The sequence below is a fragment of the Pinus tabuliformis genome, chromosome 6, assembly GCF_031772625.1.
Source record: "Pinus tabuliformis cultivar Carrire ecotype Pingquan chromosome 6, CPIR1, whole genome shotgun sequence".
NCBI lineage: Eukaryota > Viridiplantae > Streptophyta > Pinopsida > Pinales > Pinaceae > Pinus > Pinus tabuliformis.
The window spans coordinates 679,974-696,831 of NC_142292.1; the positions used below are offsets into that span (position 1 = coordinate 679,974).

At 40.8% G+C, this 16,858-nt stretch overlaps 1 protein-coding gene across 1 annotated transcript in view; it reads left to right on the top strand.

The window, feature by feature from the left end:
* LOC149256898 (uncharacterized) overlaps positions 1-15,046 on the top strand; it is a 58,832-nt gene extending 43,786 nt beyond the window's left edge. Inside the window, exons 4-5 of the mRNA XM_089413153.1 lie at positions 13,508-13,700; positions 13,850-15,046. Coding sequence (XP_089269279.1) covers positions 13,508-13,700; positions 13,850-14,892 — 1,236 coding nt within the window. The 3' untranslated portion in view covers positions 14,893-15,046. The remainder of the gene's footprint in view (positions 1-13,507; positions 13,701-13,849) is intronic.
* The last annotated feature ends 1,812 nt before the right edge of the window (positions 15,047-16,858 follow it).

Consider the following 16,858-nt stretch of genomic DNA (forward strand, 5'->3'; position numbering starts at 1 on the left):
GCACTAACCCAGAAATTAGGGTTTTGAGCTCATTTTCTTCAGGAAAGGCTCAAGGCAACTTTTCATTGGTTTTTTAGGGATGATCTAGACTGCATATCAGGATGGGTACACTACATAGTTGTCAAGGTTTTGGCACTCCGGGGTATGACATAAGGAAGTGCAGGAGGCGTGACAAAATACTGTGTAACAAACACAAGTAAATTGAACCTCAAATCATTAACTAGAATTGAGTGTTCTTAACTGAGTGACAAGTGCCATCTCACCTTAATTAACTCTTCCAAGTTGTCTGTTGATATGGAATTTCAAATTTCCTCAATTTAATTAAGGCAAAAATCAAATTGAGACTTTTCTTGCTGCATTTTCAACACTCCTCAGCAAGAAGGGATTCTCAACTACCCTGATCTAACACCTTTGGAATGTATTGCATGCAACACCTCTCACTGTTGCTGCTGCTCCTTGCAACACTTGCAACTGAGAAGCATAAAAAAAAAGACAAAATCAACTGTGTGCGCAACTGTTCACTGGGAAAACTGTGCTGCTGCTGACTCTGCTACTGAGCCTCTTGTTTTGCTTTCAACACTCCTCTGCACTCCTCAGTATTTGATTGACACTGATCTTGTTATGAAAGTAGCTCACAAACAGATAGAAAAGTAGATCAACGACTTAAAAATCAGCCTCTTTGAGGGGGAAACCTCCTTTACATTACACAAATGATCAATTCTTGGATGATAAAAATGACAAGGCCTCCTTTCTATATATAGGAGTTGGGGTTCCACTTTGCCTCCTGTCTGCTTCTCACTTTATCACTGCTCCACAACTACTTGAGGCTTCTTCTAAGGCTGCATGTTGAGAGGTCTAACATGCTCCCTCTCAACCATCAAATCTCTAGTCTCTACGTTGCTCCTCAAGGCTTTGCATTCATCTTCTACCTCAAGTGTATACAGGTTCTTGACTCGAACCCCGATTTGCTTCACTTGTCTCGTGGCGTTGTGTCTCAGGATTGCCTTTCTTTTGCTGAAGATCACATTGTAACCATAGTCTTCCAAAACTGCAACGGAGACAAGATTCTTCTTTGGACCCAAAATGAACATCACATCCTTAAGTCTGAGAGGCGATCCTGACTCCCTTTGAAAGGTGACCATACCAACCCCGATCGCGCTGTACCTTTTGTCATCTCCAAACTCAATGTTCATATGGAGATCTTTCTCCTCCAAGTCACAGAAACAATCTCTATTCCCCGTCTTATGGAACGAGGCACCACTGTCGAGATACCGCACACTTACCATCATTGTGCTGGCCATGCATGCAAGGAGAGTAAAATCAAGCTTGAACTGTGAAGCCAAAGCTTCACTTGCTGCTCCTACTGCAGGCTCCTTCTTGCTTGCCTTCTTCTGTGGACACTTCGTGGCATAGTGCCCGAATTCATGATAGTGAAAGCACTTGATTTTGGACAAGTCTTTCTTCTTGCCCTCTTGGCTGGAATGAGCCTCACCTTGGGACTTCTTCCCCTTGGCCTTCTTTCCCTTGCTGACTAATGCAAAGTCCTCTTCCTCTTCTTTGGAAGAGGTCCCATCTCTGGTATTTTGCCTTATTTCTTCCTGCACTAGATCAGACCATAACCACTCCCAACTCAGTAGTTTCTCTCTACCATTTACCGAATCTTGATAGCTATGCTAGCTCTTGGGAAGGCCCAAAAGGGCTAGAGCTACCAAGTCTTCTTCAGGGACAGTAACACCGACCCTGCCAAGTTCATCATGACACTGTGTAAACCTGCTTAGGTACTATGGAATTGTGTCGTTCTTTTGCATCTTGATACTTCAAAGCTTGTCCTTGAGTGCCAACTTCCTGTGGTCACTATTGTTCTCGAACAATTCTGTCAGTGCTTTCCACATCACGAACAAAGTCTCTTTTTCTGTGGAGATTCGAGATAATATGATCCCAAACTCCCTCCAATATGATTCTCCTTGCTTTGGCCACATCCTTCTTCCATTGAGCAAGATTTTGGGCATCAGATGCTTGGGGTTTTGCTACATCTGTCTTGATGTATTCTAGTAGCCCATTATCATCCAATATTGCCTCCATGCAGATCTTCCATGCAACAAAGTTTGAGGTGCCTTCCAAGGCATACTTGAGCTTGAGTCCATTGAAAGTCATCTTCTCAGTCCTGAAGAAAACCTGCAACATTGATCTTCAAATTCGAATCTCCTGCAATGACAACTTCGAAATCTCTTCTCTACAGTGATTCCAGCTCTGATACCATGTATAAATTAATGTGTAGATTCAATACTGCTGATGAAATTTGCTAAATCACAAGACTTGAAGCTACTCTACTGATTTGCAGAAGTTAATTCACCATAAAAACAAGAATCATACACACGCAAAAGGAGACATAACACACGCACAAAGATTTATCTAGGGGAAAGCAACTGTGAAAAACGCCTTACTATTTGTATTGCATTAATCAAAGAATATGGATGAATACAATATGCTTGCTCAAGCTTGAGCACAACTTGCACTTGTATCTTTTATCTTGTGCCCGACTGATTGAACTTGGCCAATACTTGGCCAATTTTCAAGCCCTCCAAACTCCTAATTCTTTGCGCTGTTCCCTTGGGAAATTGCCCTTATTTTTTAGGAATTTCACACCAAGGATTGGACACTTCCTTTAGGTCAATTCTTTGACTGCATGCACCACCTATTCAACTTGGAATAGTTTACAACCGATAGTACACTCGATCCAGGTGGTTATTGGTGGCCACCCGCCAAGTCCACTTGGACCCCCACCATTGTTTCTATCAACTTTTCAATTTCCTTAATTGTAGCACAATTTACTATTTTTAGTAGTTTTTCGGGTCCTGAACTCCCGGAGCCGTTTTGAGGCCCTAAATGACGTTTTTTGAGAAAACTGGGAGCAACATGGCTCCATGGACCATATTTCTCTTCCCAAAGTTGTAGTTCTCGGATAGATCTTTCTAACGAGATATTTTATGTGTCAAACGGAGATTGTATGCCAAAGTTACGACCTCGGGAAGTTGATGTACCAATTTACCCAAACGGGGCCCACCGTTTGGCGTTTCATCTTTTACTGTTAGGTTTTTGGATGTTTAGGGTTTTCCATTGTTTCTCAACAATAAATAGGCTTTCGAGCTTCATTGTAACACAGTTAAGAGGCATGTCGCTGCCACATCTCTTCTCAGAGATAAGCTACCATCGCCCTAGCTGTTTATTTCCATTTTCTGTTTGTAAGCATATCTCAGTATTTTACATTAATGAAATGAAGTATTATTTTTGTTGCTTTGTGTTTATGGCTATCTTTGTAATTTGTTGCGTTCCTGTTTAAATCCGGATCAGTGGTATCAAAGCGGTCTGCTTTTTCTCTGTTTTTGTTTGCATGTCCCCAATGAGGTCGAGATATAATGAGTTAGAGCTTGAACTGGTCGAACCTTTGCAAGACCATCCTCGCAAATCCCGACGGCCTCCCATGGCGGATGAAAAGAAAGACGAGGGGGCATGAGATCCTATCAAAATCTTGCTCGAAGAAGCCCTCGAGTGACAAAGGAACGCGATGATGGACAACTTTGCCCAGATCCTTCAGCGGCTACCCAGGGGCGACACATCAGCTTCCAACAGCTACTCTGGAAATGCCACACCGTTTAAGGTACAAGTTAATTTTGAAATCCCCATATTCGAGGGTCAGATAAACGCAAATGTCGTCGATAAATGGTTAAATCTGCTAGAGGGTTATTTTTCTGTTCATGATTTTTCCAGTCGGGAAAAGATTATTTTCGCTCTTCTCAAAGCAGCCCCCCACGTCAAGGATTGGTGGGAAACCTACTGTGAGCAGAAGGATGAAAGTACCGGCTCACTATTTTCAGCCGCACCCACCTGGAATTCATTTCGAGATGCCATCAAGGAGCAGTACTACCCTGTCGGAAGCTATGAGGATCAATACATAAAGTGGACCACGCTGCGACAGGGAAGGGACCAAGACGTGCCGGAGTTTACCAATATTTTCCATACCCTTCGCACAAAGTTGGGTATCAAGGATTTGGAGCAGCATTTGATACTCAAATACCGCAACTGCCTACACAAGTACATCCAGGAAGAAATAGAATTCCTGAACATCTCCTCGCTCGGTACGACATATTGATATGCCGTCAAGGTCGAGCAAAAGTTTAAACAGAAGAAGCGAGACTTTGGATCTGCGAATCCGAAGCAAGCGAAAGGTGCCCCCAAACCGCAGAACAAAGGACAAAGCCAAGGCGAGGCGGCCCAAGGCAACCCGCCAAAGCTGCAAGCAAAGAATAGTGCCGTGAAGCCGAAAAAGGACACGGGAAAATGGTGTGAGTTCCATAAGAGCTCCACTCACAACACAAGTGAGTGTCTGGTCAAGCAGTCACTGGTGGCTGAGCTAAAGGTTTCAGAAGTAGATGCATGTTTTGACTCTGAGTCAGAACCCGACAAGGAGAATGACAAAGGGAAGCAGATTATCGATGCAGAGCCCAATGCCACCGTTGCCACCACAAAGATCTAGAAGGAGGAACTCGAAGATCCAGAGGAGGAGCGTCTCTTCCACTCCCAAATGTGGGTAAAGGGATCCCCGCTACAGTTCATTGTTGATAGCAGGAGCCAAAAGAACCTCATTTCGACAGAGGTCGTGAAGCGGGTGGGCTTACCGACCACAACACATCCACAACCGTACACCATCGGATGGCTTTAGCAAGGGCGAGATCTTCGCGTGAGCCAGCAGTGTCATCTTCCATATAACATCAAGCCCTTCACGGATGAGGTATTGTGTGACATTGCTCCCATTGAAGTTTGTGATGTACTATTAGGCATAGTTTGGCCGAGTTGATCCGTTTCAATGCCCAGAATTGTGACTCGGTGGAGGAAACGGTTCGGGAGGCCGAGTCATGGCTGACTCGGCGAACTTGGCCGTTTCCGTATTGACTCGGCCGAGTCATAACCTGCGGCCCGTAACCCCATTAAAACAACGATTTGCCACTTTTTAATGAAATTTTGAAGTGTTTGCTGATTGGTTTGGATTCCAAGGTGTTTTCTAAATTAGTTAAATGCTATTTGGGGTCCATTCCCCTCTCCTAGTATTGATATGCTATTCAAATTTCATGGTAATGTTAAATTCTTAAAGTAAAAGTGACATTCTCCTTAATCTTCATTTTCATCATTTTACTTAAATTTTTAACATTACCATGAAATGACTCAGGATGTTTGAGAGTGTTTCCAACCTCATTGGATTTCATATGGAGAAAGTAGAATTTTAGATTTCATTCAAAATCCAGTAGACTTATCAGTTTTTCAGGATTTCAGGATTGGAGGATTGCAATGTTTCCATTGAATTTTGTCATGTATTAAGGTATGGAACTCGTATTTAATCAAGAGCACCAATCCCTCTATGTACCTTGATGTTAGTGACATTGGTTGTCGAACTCCTCTGGGATTCGCTCCCAAACCAGGAGCTTCTGAAAATGTCACTCCTGCTCCCGTTTTTGCTCTCGCTCCCCACTTTCGCTCCCGCTCCCAAGTAACACTGAGCCAGATGATGTTGGCAACTCTAGTAGTAGCCAGTAGTACTAGTCACAGACTTTTGTTGTAGAGGCCATTTATAGCCTCCTTGGTTATGTGTTTTTGTTTTGATCTCTATATCAACATCGTGTATGTATTGGACAGTGCACTGGGTGCCATTTTGATATAATGGATATATTCATGAGCCTACTTTGATCATATGTTGTCTTCTATCTATATTCTAATGCTGTGTGTTTGGGAACATGAATGAAAATCTTTAAAATTATGTGTTTTTATAAAAAATAAATATTTAATGTATTTTTTACAACGATCGAGTCACTGAAGTCTAGCCGGTCGAGTCGATACCGAGTCGGAGTCGGAGTCGGAGTCGACCCGCAGCCGAGTTGGAGTCGACCTGCAGCCGAGTCGGAGTCGGAGTTGGAGTTTTAAAACATTGCTATTAGGACAACCATACTTGTGGAAGCGACACGCTGTGTATGAATCAAGGCCCCGTGTTGTTATTATTATTTTGGGAAATAAGTTGTACAAGATACCGGAGGTAGCACCGCCTACCACCATCTCTTTGGTTACTGCAAAACAATGTAGTAAGCTGATTTCCAAATCCGGGAAATTTGTTTTCTTGATGATATGCCCTCAAGGAAAGAAGACGGTGGCCACGAACTCCAGACATGGCCCCTCCGCACGACAACTATAGATGGACAAGGTCGTGGAGGAGTTCGAGGACATCTTCACCTCCCCCGCAGGGGTTCCTTTGCACTGTCAGGTCAAACACTCCATCGATTTGACCCCAGGTGCACCATTGCCCAATGGACCAATCTATCGGTGCTCCGTTCTGGAGAACGATGAAATCAAGAGGTAGATTCAGGAGCTGTTGTAGAAAGGTCACATCCATCCGAGTTCATCGCCCTATGGAAGCCCGATCGTGTTGGTACAAAAGAAGGATGGGACTTGGAGACTCTGTATTGACTATCGGGCGCTGAACAAGATCACTGTTCGTAATAGGTACCCGATCCCACGGATTGATGACCTCCTGGACCAATTGAAGGGGCAAAATATTTCAGCAAGATCGATTTGAAGTCTGGATATCACCAGGTACCAATTGAACCCTCCGATGTGTGGAAGACTGCCTTCAAAGCCAAGGAGGGCCTTTTCGAATGGTTGGTTATGCCTTTTAGATTGACGAATGCTCCTGCAACCTTGATGAGGCTAATGGATGACATGTTGCGGCCATTCACCAACTCATTTGTAGTGGTATACTTGGATGACATCCTGATCTTCAGCCAGAGCTGGGAAGAGCACCTCCACCACATCTGACAGGTTCTCCAAACATTGCGGCAACACAAGTTATGTGCCAATTTGGAGAAATGCACTTTTGGCATGACCCAGGTTCAGTATCTGGGATACATCATTGATGAACATGGGGTGCATGTGGATCCAACCAAGATCCGAGTCATTCGGGATTGGCCCTCTCCAACCACTCTAACAGAGCTCCGCAGCTTTCTAGGTCTTGCCAACTTCTATAGCAGGTTCGTGTTGGGATTTTCTCATATCACTTGGCCCTTGAGTCAAGTCACTAAGGGAGGAGCGAAAGCAAAATTCTTTTGGTCTGAATCTCAACAGAAAGCATTCACAGAGTTGAAAGATCGCCTCTGCTTGGCACCAGCACTCGCATTGCTAGACTTGCAACAACCATTTGAGGTCGAGACAGATGGCTCTGACTATGCTATTGGGGCAGTCCTTACTCAACACGGACATTCAATGGCAAATCACAGTGAGACACTTTCAGACACAGTCTGGAGGTATCCCACTTATGACAAAGAGATGTATTCCATTTTGCAGGCTTGCCGACAATGGAAACATTACATTTTGGGGAAGGAAACGACCTTCCACATAGACCACCGACCCCTCCAGTTCATTTCCAAAACAAGGAAATTTGTTTCCCTGATGATACGCCCTCAAGGAAAGAAGAAGATGGTGGCCACAACCTCCAAACAAGGCCCCTCCACATGACAACTACAGATGGACAAGGTCGTGGAGGAGTACGAGGACATCTTCACCTCCCCCGCAAGGGTTCCTCTGCACTGTTAGGTCAAGCACTCCATCGATCTGACCCCAGGTGTGCCACTGCCTAATGGACCAATCTATCGGCGCTCCATTCTGGAGAACGATGAAATCAAGAGGTAGATTCAGGAGCTGCTACAGAAAGGTCACATCCGTCTAAGTTCATCGCCCTGTGGGAGCTCGATCGTGTTGGTACAGAAGAAGGATGGGACTTGGAGACTCTGTATTGACTATCGGGCACTGAACAAGATCACTGTCCGTAATAGGTACCTGATCCCATGGATTGATGACCTCTTGGACCAACTGAAGGGGGCAAAATATTTCAGCAAGATCGATTTGAAGTCAGGATATCACCAGGTACCAATCGAACCCTCCGATGTGTGGAAGACTGCCTTCAAAGCCAAGGAGGGCCTTTTCGAATGGTTGGTTATGCCTTTTGGATTGACGAATACTCCTGCAACCTTCATGAGGCTAATGGATGACATCTTGCGGCCATTCACCAACTCATTTGTAGTGGTATACTTGGATGACATCCTGATCTTCAGCTAGAGTTGGGAAGAGCACCTCCACCACATCCGACAGGTTCTCCAAACACTGCGGCAACATAAGTTATGTGCCAATTTGAAGAAATCCACTTTTGGCATGACCCAGCTTCAGTATCTGGGATACATTATTGATGAATAGGGGGTGCATGTGGATCCAACCAAGATCCAAGTCATTCGGGATTGGCCCTCTCCAACCACTCTAACAGAGCTCTACAGCTTTTTAGGTCTTGCCAACTTCTACTGTAGGTTCGTGTTGGGATTTTCTCATATCACCTGGCCCTTGAGTCAAGTCATCGAGGGGGGAGCGAAAGCAAAATTCTTTTGGTCTGAATCTCAACAAAGGGCATTCACAAAGTTGAAAGATCGCCTTTGCTTGGCACCAGTGCTTGCATTGCCAGACTTGCAACAACCATTTGAGGTCGAGACAGATGCCTTTGACTATGCTATTGGGGCAATCTTTACTCAACACGAGCATCCAGTGGCATATCACAGTGAGACACTTTCAGACACAGTCCGAAAGTATCCCACTTATGACAAAGAGATGTATTCCATTGTGCAGGTCTGTCGACAATGGAAACATCACATTTTGGGGAAGGAAATGGTCATCCACACAGACCATCGACCCCTCCGGTTCATACAGACCCAAGGACAGGTCCATGACATTTTGGAGAAATCAAATGCCAAGTACAAGCAGCGACATGATCAACATTGGGTGCCACACAAGTTTCAGGTGGGCGACAAAGTCTGGTTGCATTTGCAAAAGGAACGCCTTATCGGAGCCTATCGGAAATTCATACCACTTCGATGTGGTCTTGACACCATTACCAAGGTTGTGGGAGACAATGCATTTGAGCTCAACGTTCCCTCATTCCTTGGCCTGCACCCAGTGTTCAATGTGGACTGCCTTCAGCCATACTTTCCACCATTACTAGACACATCCGACATTGCAGAATAGCTTACATCCACAGAGTTAAATCTAGATTGCATGGAACAAGCTACAACTGATTGGATCATGGACACACAAATAAAGCACACTCACCACCAAAATATCCAACTGTATCGAGTTGTCAAAGAGGGTCAACTCCTTCATCAGGGCAAGTGGCTCACCAGGGACCAAGTTCAGCAAAAGTTTCCTCATCTCATGGAGGAACTCAACGCAAGGGGGACCATTGCTTCCTAAGGGGGGAGGAATGATCCAGGTGGATATTGGTGGCCACCCGCTAAGTCCACTTGGACCCCCACCATTGTTTCTTTCAGCTTTTTAGTTTCCTTAATTGTAGCACAGTTTACTATTTTTAGCAATTTTTCGGGTCCTAAACTTTCAGAGCCTTCGAGCCTCATTGTAACACAGTTCAGAGGCATGTAGCTACCACAACTTTTCTCAGAAATAAGCTACCATCACCCTAGCTGTTTATTTCCATTTTCTGTTTGTAAGCATATCTTAGTATTTTACATTAATGAAATGAAGTATTATTTCCGCTGCATCTTTGTGTTTATGGTTCTCTCTTTAATTTGTTGCGTTCTTATTTAAATCCGGATCAACACTGCCCTTGAACTCCAATCTCAATTTGGTAACTTGAATTTTCTACATGCATGAGTTAATTTAGTCTGATTGATTAGTTATCTAGATGATCACTCAGTGTGGTTGAAGTTCCATTTCCACAACTTGATCTTCCACTAGTTCCTCCAATAGTTAGATCTAGTTTAACTGACCATAACTCAATTTAACTGAATTAAAGTGCTACAACTGAAATTAATTCAACCTAGGCTCCTAAAATTTAGGAACCCACTGCACACAACTGAACTTCATGCCCCTAACTCGAATTGACTGATCTAAACTCATTTCTTTTGGGAATCAACACAAGTAAACTGAACCTCAATTCATTAACTCGAATTGAGTGTTCTTAATTGAGTGACGAGTGCCATGTCACTTCAGTTAACTCCAAGTTATCTGTTGATATGGAATTTCGAATTTCCTCAATTTAATTGAGGCAAAAATCAAATTGAGACTTTTCTTGCTGCATTTTCAACAAATACTTTGAAGCTCTAAGCCTTAAAGCTCTTCTTTGGTGATCTGGCAAATGTCCAGGGCTATTCACTTAAAGGTAGAAGATAATATCCAAGTACTAATCCTCTTGTTCTGACTACTATGTTATTGCATTTATCATGGTTCTAGGTTCGTCTTTGAGTCCCAATGCTTCTTCATTTCCCTCTGCTAATGGTTTCGCTAAGGCCTTTCTTTTAATGATCTTTGTTGGCTTGATCTCAATATCATATTTTGGATCTTTGCCACCCATTTGTCCCTGGTTCCTAAACAATCATGTTGTGAAATAATGTCCTTTTCAGTAGCATGAGGCACAAAAGTGATTACTTTAGAATTCCCAATATATGTTTGGAAGTGCTTTAGTGACTTCACTAAATCGTATGCTTGTGTTTCCATGCTAACATAGTTGAGTTTCAAATTTCTTAACATTTTACTCATAAAGGCTATGGGTTGTTCATGTCCCTGTTCATTCTTTTGGAGCAAAACACCTGTGATAGTATTGTTAGATGCAAATGAAAGAATGAAAAAATCTTTTGAAAAATCTGGGCTTAATAATACCGTAGCATTTACAATGGCTTCTTTGATGTCATGAAATGCTAGACAGCTTATATCATCCCATCTATGACTTCATTCTTCGTCAATAAACTATTAAGGGGTTTGGTGATGTCTGCAATGTCGAGAATGAACCTCCTTATGAATTAACTTTTCTGAAGAAATATTGCAATTCCTTCTTTGTTCTAGGCAACTCAATCCATTGGATAGTTGTTATCCTTTCTTAGTCCACTCCGACTCCTTCCTTTGATATATCTGTGACCCAAAAGTTTACCTTCAATCACCCCAAGAACTGTTTTCTTAGGAATCAACAAAATGCCATATTTCTTGCATCTTTCAAAAACTTGTTCCAAATGGCCAATATGATCTGTCCTGTCTATTGAGAAGCAACCAAGATCATGCTGGTATATATCTTAATTATCTCTTGAATATTGTTGAAAGCATAACCCATTGCTCTCTGAAAAGTTGCACCTATATTAAGCAACCCAAATTACATAAATAAATGTCCCCCAAGGGGTGGTGAAAGTTGTCTTTGATCTATCCTTTTCGCTCACTAACACTTGGTTATATTTTGAAATCCCATCCAAGAAGGAGAACATCTTTGAATGAGATATCCTCTATAGTAACATTTCCTTGTTTGGTAATGCTAATTTTCTTGTGAACCTAGCACACAAATATTCATTGGCCTAGTAGATTAGAGATCTACTGAATAAAAGCACAGCTAAGTTACTTAATTAGTGGAAGCAAATTTCACATTAACCAATCTCATTCACAATGACACAAGCAGATTCTACCCACTCAACAAGTCTTTATCAACATTCATAACTTACTTGGGCTCCCTTTTTGGGATGATAGCCCAACAGAGAAAATTAAAATTTACAATATATCTTGGATTTGATCCAGCAGATTAGGCCCTAGATTGGCCCTTGATCCCCTTGGCTGATCTGGATTTCCAAGTTGCCCTTTTGCACTTTCTCGAACCCAGCGCACTAGAGTATCACACTCCTCACTGAGATGCCCCTCTCAATATCTTGTACTATTGTATGGTGTGTCTTCTCCCTCTCAGCCTTGCTTTTATAGCTTTTCATTGAGCTAAATCCTTAACACTAATTTCCAAAGTGATTGATGGTTGATACTAGGTCTTGCCTAACTCGAGATTAAGGGCTGAGATTAAAAAACAATCATTAAAGTAAATTATTTCACTTCTCCTAAGTTTGCTTTAGAGCAATTAGCCAACAGAATGTGCTTCCCTAAGTCAAAACTTAGGCTATGTTACAAAAACAACTTGCTCACACTAGAGGAATTGTCCTAAAGAGATCTGTGGGTGACTTCTTGCGTGCCTACACACTTAGGCCTGTGCAGAAGTACCTGCCTGAGCTACAAACATCAATAGGTAAGGGATAATTGTCTTCAATGGAAAATGAGTTTTAAGTTCATGAAATTGACACAGTTTAATGTGCCTTGTTTTTCTTTCTAATCACCATCAGGCTAGATAACCATGTTGCGTGTCATAGCTGGACTTATGATTCTTGCATTAAGAAGCTTTTCCAATTCTTGTTTGACCAATGGCAGTAATTTGGGATTAATCTGCTTGCAAAGTTGAGCATCCTTGACCAAGGGAATGGTGTGTTGAATGATGTTTTCCTTGTATGCTTTCAAATCCATGCAAAAACGTTTCTGTATTCTGTAACCAATTTCTTGACTTTTTGCCTTTCTTCCATTGTGGTGCCTGGCCTATCTTCTATTCTTCCTTCGAAAAAATCATCTTTGTCAAAACTGGGTTTGATATATATGATCATGTGGGATTTTTATGATGAATGGATCCAATGTAGTCAGGATATTATTGTTCACAATGTACACAGTTCATGGGCCTGGAGGGTTGCAGTTTTTCCAGCTCCTGTTTTGTGAGCAAAAGAATGTCAGTTCCATTAAGCTGTTTAATTTCAATATAGAATTAGCACAGCAATCTATTACCAATATAACTCTAACCCTTGGATTTCAATGTATAAATTCACAGCTAACAAGTGCTTATATTTTTAAGACAGTTTATTTTCAGGCTAATTTCTTTTCCGGGGAACCCATTTCAGTTATGTAATTGCTATGGAAAGCAGTGACTGTTTTCATACATCTTAAAGGGTCAGCACATAGAATTGCTTGTAATATTCTTTTTCAGGATACAAGGACCTTAGACAATATCAATGGCTAACAACATGTGCTTCATGCTAGTACACATCCTTTACCTAATGTGTCCTCATTCCTTTTCATGCAAATACATGCCATAACCTTCTTTTCTCCCTTTTCAGTTCTGGGATACCTTAAATAGATTATTTACCTCTCCAATCAAAGTGAAGATCTGAAGACAAGAGGGTCATCTATAAGTTTCCATTTCTACAAACTTTCTGCCATTAAATGCCACTTCCCCAGTTAACTATTTACATAGCATAACTGGTCTTATTCAAAAACTATAAAATCAACTTTATCTTGCTTGAACAGATGCAGAAAGAACTTCAGATTTGAAAGATGCGACATCAAGGCAACTATATAGGCCATCCTTTGATTGGAAGAAAGTATTCCCTAACTAATGCCTGTATAGCTGTAGGTTGTACTCTGTTATAAAGCATGATATTATTATATAAGTCCTAGCCGTAGCTTTACTTTTACCTTTTTCTAAACAGAGAGCCAGATTTGTTATGAGTTTTGATGATTGATTCTTATATGAGCACCATTGAAATTCAATTAATTTTTTTTTTTATTTTGGCAGAAATTTGGAATTGATGAGGGACTGCAAGAACTTCTTAGTTGGGCAGGGGAGCTCTTTATCATACATCATGTAAATAACACATCTAAAGTTGCAACACCACCACTTCAGGGCAAGAGGAAACGAATTCACGTTCAAGGCAACAAGTCAAGGAGAAGAGGATCCTCGAAAGAAATTTCAAACGCTACAGATGAAGGTTCGCTTTAAGTTATGCTAATGTTATGATTCCTGAGAGTTGAGATGTACCAATTTTGCAACCCTTAAACATATTCAATTTCTTGTTCTCATCAATCTTTCAGTCACTTGTCTGTTGTAACTGTCTCCGTTTGTTTCCTATTTGCACAGGTACTAATGGAAAAACAGATACCAGTGAATCAAGCAGGATTACTCTAGTTACCAGGATAGCTGCAACAATTCTGAAGTCAATTGCAGATATCAATGCTTTAAGTCTGGTGACACAGGTCCCAGTAAAGGCAAGATGTTTAGAATTTGCATCTACATTTATTCAGTATCTGAAACAGCAAATTGAGAAATGGTCTAATGCTCAGAAGTTTGCGGGAAATGACTGGAAATATGTTTTTATCTGTATGAAGAGCTCCAGTACGTATGCTGCAAAAATGTTGTACCTGTGTCTAAAGAGCTCAAGTGAGTTAGCTACTGAAGCCTCTATTGTGGCAAACAATCTTCTTGATCTTATCACTTTGAGTGATTCTGTTGTTGGATCTAAGTGTGCGGTGTCTGTTCTAGCTGCGTTAAAGCCATGGATGCCAGATCTTCTTATTGCTGTATCCTCTTCTGCAAACGCTCTTTGCAGTGATGAGAGTTTGGACACTGTAAAGTCAAAGCAGGGTTTTGATGACCTAGCTGAAGATGGCAAGCAATTTTCTGCTTCTTGGATTGTGTCACTTGCCAAAGTGGAATGTAGCTCTGTAAATGCCACAAACTTCCAACAAAGCCATCCACCAGAAGGTCATGCCATGGGAGGGGCCTCTGATGCTAATGATGATTCACAAACTAAAGACAAGCTTTATCAAGCTACTCTTGACTTTATGGAAACAATCATTAAGTTGTTGCAAAAAGGGGATGCCAGAATTCTGCATGCTATTGTAAAAATCATTTTATCACTGGCAGCATTGTTTCTGAGACAAAAAGATTATGGTGAGGTTTTTGGATTACTTCATTTCACATGTGTAAAATTGCTAGGGATTGGCAATGTCCAAGAAAAGGGCCATGATATTCTTCTAAATGAATGCTTACTGGAATATTTTGAAGAGACAAATATTCATATAGAAAAGGAACTAGAGTCGTTGGGGGATCAAAATGGGGAAGAAATGCTTCGAGTTGCTAAAGGGCTAGTTGAAAGTGTTCTCTCAAGTCACAGGGTCTGAATTCCACTACCTATTGAAAGGCAGATTATAGCTGAGGTAATTTCGAGAGGAGAATGGATGAAAGTAGAGAAATATGCTGAAAGGCAAATCTTGGAGGCATTCTTGTAAATTATTAATCGAACTTCTGATCTAATATTTAATTGTATTTGCCTAATCTTGGTCAAGTACTACTGACGGAGTTTTTACCCAATTTTAAGCCTTCATGAATTTGGTAGCTTGATTTAATAAAAAGCCATTAGATCTGTATATATCTGGTGGTTTCTGTATTCAAATACAGAAGTTCTGGTGGTTTATGTTTCTAAATTTCCTCTTTTGACTGGGATTGCTCCATTTTAGGCCTTCTGTTTATTCTGACCATCAAAGTTTTCAGTACCTGTCTATGAAAACCTAAGTTGCATGATAGAGGAAAATGGGTATGCATTTACGATATATATATATATATCACATTTAATTGAAACTTGGAAATAAATCATTATGAATAAATGAACAAGAACATTTAAATGACAAGCAATCCTCAACCATCGCTTATATTGGGATCCTCATCATTAGTATCACCTTTCGCCTCTATCTCAGTCCTCTCGGGACATCAATCAACACCACCCAATTTTGATGAAACTTCCTAATCCAAGCTTTAAAATATGGTATGAAATGCTTAGCATGCCTAATCAATGATTTGGTTTGAGTGAAAAGTGCATTTTTGCTAAGGCCATGACAAAGGAGTCCAACAAGCAATATCACTTCGAGGTACATAAAGAGCTTGGTGCTCTTGATTCACTGCCAACTCCATACCTTCATACATGATAGAATCTAATGTAAATGCTACAATCCTGCCAAGTCTGAAATCATGAAAACTGTTAAGTCCACTGAATACTGGATGAGATATGAATTTCTACTTTCTTCGTATGAAATCTGATGAGGTTGTAATCTCAAACATCTTGAAACAATTAATGGTAATGTTAATATTCAAGTAAACAGATGAGAATGAAATTATCCTTTTCCTAATCTTGCTCAAGTACTACTGACGGAGTTTTTACCCAATTTTAAGCCTTCATGAATTTGGTAGCTTGATTTAATAAAAAGCCATTAGATCTGTATATATCTGGTGGTTTCTGTATTCAAATACAGAAGTTCTGGTGGTTTATGTTTCTAAATTTCCTCTTTTGACTGGGATTGCTCCATTTTAGGCCTTCTGTTTATTCTGACCATCAAAGTTTTCAGTACCTGTCTATGAAAACCTAAGTTGCATGATAGAGGAAAATGGGTATGCATTTACGATATATATATATATATATATATATATATATATATATATATATATATATATATATATATATCACATTTAATTGAAACTTGGAAATAAATCATTATGAATAAATGAACAAGAACATTTAAATGACAAGCAATCCTCAACCATCGCTTATATTGGGATCCTCATCATTAGTATCACCTTTTGCCTCGATCTCAGTCCTCTCGGGACATCAATCAACACCACCCAATTTTGATGAAACTTTCTAATCCAAGCTTTAAAATATGGTATGAAATGCTTAGCATGCCTAATCAATGATTTGGTTTGAGTGAAAGGTGCATTTTTGCTAAGGCCATGACAAAGGAGTCCAACAAGCAATATCACTTTGAGGTACATAAAGAGCTTGGTGCTCTTGATTCACTGCCAACTCCATACCTTCATACATGATAGAATCTAATGTAAATGCTACAATCCTGCCAAGTCTGAAATCATGAAAACTGTTAAGTCCACTGAATACTGGATGAGATATGAAATTCTACTTTCTTCGTATGAAATCTGATAAGGTTGTAATCTCAAACATCTTGAAACAATTAATGGTAATGTTAATATTCAAGTAAACAGATGAAAATGAAATTATCCTTTTCATCCTTTCACTTTAAGAATTTAACATTACCATTAATTGCCAACATTTTGTTGCAAATTGAAAGTGAAACATTTTTT